Source organism: Raphanus sativus, unplaced genomic scaffold (genome assembly GCF_000801105.2).
Source record: "Raphanus sativus cultivar WK10039 unplaced genomic scaffold, ASM80110v3 Scaffold4289, whole genome shotgun sequence".
NCBI lineage: Eukaryota > Viridiplantae > Streptophyta > Magnoliopsida > Brassicales > Brassicaceae > Raphanus > Raphanus sativus.
In genome coordinates, this window is record NW_026619591.1 from 3,008 (window position 1) to 7,663 (window position 4,656).

Sequence of the window (4,656 nt, forward strand, 5' to 3'; positions counted from 1 at the left end):
GTATAGATCTTTTCATCATGGTAATAATTTTTTTTGATTATTGATATCAGTGTACCTATTACTTGTACATGTTTTTTCGTAATAAGATAGATTAAGCAATATAATCTCTTATTAACTTGGTTTTAGAATATGTCATTTTTTTTTTATACGTTAATAAATTTATTTGAATTAATCTTTAGATATGACTATATTAGAAACGTGTAAAGACCTCATATGGGTGTGACAAAATTTTGATATTTTTCTTTGTTGATAAAATTTTGAAGTTATATATGATATAAAGGTGATAAAAATATGAAATAACTATAGTTTCAGTCTATAAACGCATGTGATATCTAAAATTCTAAAGATTAGTTCATCATGACAACTATAAAAGCAATCTTTCAAATTTCTCTACAAATACGAACTAATTTTGTATATGATAGATCAACTTGTAAATATGAGCGTATGATAACAAATAAGTACCTTTATGTTACAATCTATCAACCCACACTAATATGATCTTACCAAAAAAAAAGATTGAATAACATGTATAGCATTTATAAATGTTACGAAGTTATAGTACACGATAAGAGAGGAGTTATAAAGTCATAATATTGGACCAGTTATCTCCAAAACCAATAGAAATATAAAGGAGGGTCTAATAATGGATTAATGTGGGTATAACTTTATAAGAAAGAAGTATATTTAATTTAAAATCTTACAAAACAATAGTTAGATCCAAGGGAATGTTTCTGTTTTAATAAGATAGATTGCATTACCCTTTCATACACATAGAAGGCTACAACTCTCTTATTGACCAACAAAGCTACAACTTTCTCATTGACTTTGAGTTTGACTTTGAGTCTCGCTTCGGTGAGGCTTTAGCAACAGCTCCGCTTGTACTTCTGATCTTCTTAGTACACTTGGTAAGTTTTTCCCCTCCCCCTTCTCTTTATTTTGTCAATTTTTTTGCTTACAAAACCAAGAACTGTCTGTGTGTAATGGTTTAGGTTAATATGGACAGTTCTGAAGCACGTCTCGATAGAATTGAATCACAGTGGTCAACAGATACTTACGAGAAGCACTGGATACAAAGATACAATCCCATAAGTATGATAATGAGGGGAATCTGTTACGTTTGCATACTCTGTTGTTCACTAGTATGTTCCGAAGCAGGAGAAGACACTGAATCTGTGCCAGAATTCCTTACCGGCATCATATTTTCAGATCTTTTCTACCCTCCAAATGAATATGTACAGATGAATCCGGAGATCTTTACTGCAGTAAGTGCAGGGAAGAAAGATTGCCTGGCGACGTTAAATATCAGCGGTTCGCAAATAGCACATCTCAAGGACGATCAAGGAAATTCTGTTCTTCACCTAGCTGCGACTTGGGGTAATCTTGAACTAGTGCAAGCCTTTGTCTCTGAATGCCCATCTCTTCTACTAAGGCCAAACTCAAAGGACCAGCTTCCGCTTCATGTCGCTGCTCATGCTGGCCAATTAGCTGTTGTTAAGGCTCTTAATGAAACAATATCATTTGTCACAGATAAACTGTCTGCTGAAGATGAGAAGGAGAGACTAAAATTACATGTTGTCAAGGATAAAGAAGGAAATACACCTCTGCACTTAGCCTTAAAAGGCGGCCATGTTAAAACAGCTGCTTGTCTAGTGAAAGCAAACGGACGGGCTTCATTTCTTGCGGATAAAGATGGAATATCTCCTTTGTATATGGCTGTGAGAATTGGTAATTTATTCCTTGTCAACAAAATGCTGAATTGTACAAACGAAAATGGAAAATTTTCGGAGTTGGAAGGAAAAAAATTTCTTGCACACGCAGCTTTGAAGGCCAGGAATACAGGTTTGTTTTCATTTTTAGCAACTGCATTTTGCTTTTCTTTTCCAAAACAGAAATTTCAAAAAAAAATCATGCATTTTGCTTTTTTAGACGAATATTCATAGGTATGCTAATAGTTCATATATTTGTAGATATCCTTGATGTCATTCTTAAAGAGGATTCGAGTCTTGAGGACGAGCTTGATGGAGAAGGAAGGTCATGTCTTTCAGTTGGAGCATTTATAGGGTTCAATAGAGGAGTGTGCTACCTGTTAAGCCGCTCAACAAAGAATGTTTACGTCTGCAATAACGATGGATCCTTTCCGATCCACATTGCTATGAAGAGGCGACAAATCTACCTTGTCTCTGCGATTCTCGAACGTTGTCCAGATTCAAAATATCTGCTTAACAGAAAAGGTCAGAACATTCTTCACATTGCGGCAAATAGTGGAAAAAATGGATTTATCCTTTTTATCTATCTTTTGGGAGCTGCTGCTCGTTCTATATTTCTCCGGGATGGTGGGTTTAGTCGGTTGATGGAGAAGCAAGACGTGGATGGAAATACACCTCTCCACCTTGCTACGATGAACTGGCGCCCTCGTACTATTTTTTGTCTCTTATGTTATTACAACCGAAAATGCATGGCCACACGAAATAATAGTGGTTTAACAGCTCTGGATATTGCCGAGTCAAATATGCATCCAAACTACATATTCCGAGAGGTATCTCCGATGTCCCAATACCATCCAACATTCAATATTAATTTTAAAATCTTCTTGGTCTTGTTTTGGATTACAGAGGGTGACACTGTTGGTGTTATTATACTTTTACGTAACATCAAAAGGTCTTTTCACACGGAAGATGTTCACTGAAAGGATAACAAAACGATCAGATCCACCAGCTGGTGACAAAAACAAAGACTACGTCAACACTCTTCTAGTGGTGTCAACTCTTGTAGCAACCGTGACGTTTGCAGCTGGTTTTACAATACCAGGTGGCTTTAACAGCTCCGGTCCTAACTCGGGCAGGGCAACTCTAGCCAGTGACCACAGACTTATCTATTTTATTGTCTTTGACATCCTAGCAATGCAAAGCTCCATAGTAACGATATCTATGCTTATCTGGGCGCAGTTGGCGGATCCATCTCTTGTTCACAGATCTTTAAATACTGTGACCTTGCCTCTACTGTTTTTCTCTCTACTCTGCATGACTGTTGCATTCTATTGTGGCGTTTGGGTTGCATTTGCTCATGTTGAAGAGTTTGTGTTCTTACTCAACATCACATTTGGGATTTTCCTCTTTCTAATGCTATTTCTCCTTGGCCCTCACGTAATCATACAAATACCTGGCATTCCAGCTCTATTTGGTCCGTATTTCCTGCTATTTGTATTATTTATTGATGACGACCACCATGAACAGGCTTCTGCTACATAGGTTTCAACAAGGACCGCATCCAGAGGAGATAAAGTCCCTGGAATAGAGCTTTTTTCTCATTACACTGGGGTTGTTTGATTCAGTACTCGTTAAAATTTGACATTTCTTTCTATTTCCTTATTTGATGTGGTTTGATTTGCTTGTATGTCTTTTTTTTTTTTTAACTCGAAAAGTTGAGATACATAATGTCGATAAGAAATTAAAGACAAAGAACTTAAACCAAACAAAAAAACAAAGACATAAATAGAGCCTAAAACTCATATATGTCCACAAGTCTATTCCTTCCACATTTCAAAAGAATTCGATATTAATGGAGCTGACCTAAAGAAAATGTCTTGAGCAGTTCCAACCATAAGGGAATATCACCGAGCCATAATAGAACCAGCAACATCAGAAACAATCGAGAGGTCAAACTACACAACTCCAGTAGTTGTTAGCATGTGAAACTTGCATGACCAGAAACACCACTAAAACTAAGATACAAGGACAAAAGACCTTGAAACGCTACTTGGAAAAACGTCAAAGAAGACCACCAGCTTTACACACGCGGACCACTCGCAAGGCAGCCAAGTGGACCTACAGAACAAAGACTGCCCACCTCCTCGCAAGAGAAAAAACTGAAGGTCAGTTAACTGCTTCGTCTAGAAACTATCTCCCAAAACCACAAAGGTTCAGAATAAGGTCTAGTAGATACCTCCACAGCGAACATAAATCACAAAAAACGAATCCAAAAGCTAACTTAGGATGCGACGAAGTGACTGAAACAGCAAGAATCAAAACAATAGCAGTATTCCCACGACTTCAAACTAATACTAATTCACCCACACAAAAACATAAGTTCCGATGATCGAGATGCTAGAAAACATCCTTCCTAGAGACATAAAGCCGGCGATAGAGATGCTAGAGGAACCATCTCTCCCCGGAGACAGAAACCGACGGTAAAAAAGCTTTGAGAGCCTCTTTCCTCGGAGTCTTAGCCGCTCCGGTGGCGGTGAGAACCACCAACCACCGGGCAAGAGAGAGAAGACCGACGGCTGCTCTTCAACTAGGGTTTTGCCTCCGATTTGCTTGTATGTCTTACGATGTATTTTTTGAAGACCTAAATTTTTCTAAAAAAATTAATATATATATAAATTCGACCAAAAAGGCACCAGAGGGTTACATCGGCCGGTGAACCAGAAAACCTTGCAGGTTACAGAAACAAATCTAATCAGTAATCCCTAATAACAAGATTTGGTAAGATAAGAGGCAAATAGAATCAATTACAGGTGAAAAGACTAGAAGCAGAGATTCCTTTCCGTTGAACACAGACGGCTTCAACTCTATTCATAGAGTCTCACTTCCCGTCAAGCCTTAGCAGCTCCTCTTGCATTTCTTAACTCATTATTCCACTTGGTAAGTCTCTCTA

The 4,656-nt window shown here is 37.7% G+C and overlaps 1 protein-coding gene across 2 annotated transcripts; it reads left to right on the forward strand.

Annotated features, from left to right (window-relative positions):
• The first annotated feature begins 751 nt into the window (after positions 1-751).
• Positions 752-3,393, forward strand: LOC108844607 (protein ACCELERATED CELL DEATH 6). 2 transcript variants are annotated; one of them, XM_057002004.1, is made up of 4 exons: positions 752-905; positions 1,004-1,839; positions 1,968-2,536; positions 2,613-3,393. In XM_057002004.1, the coding sequence occupies exons 2-4, from the start codon at positions 1,092-1,094 to the stop codon at positions 3,246-3,248; spliced, it is 1,953 nt and encodes a 650-aa protein (XP_056857984.1). In that variant the 5' UTR covers positions 752-905; positions 1,004-1,091; the 3' UTR covers positions 3,249-3,393. The 2 variants fall into 2 exon arrangements, with proteins under 2 accessions (XP_056857984.1, XP_056857983.1); XM_057002003.1 differs by having other exon boundaries at positions 756-905; positions 990-1,839.
• Positions 3,394-4,656: the final 1,263 nt, after the last annotated feature.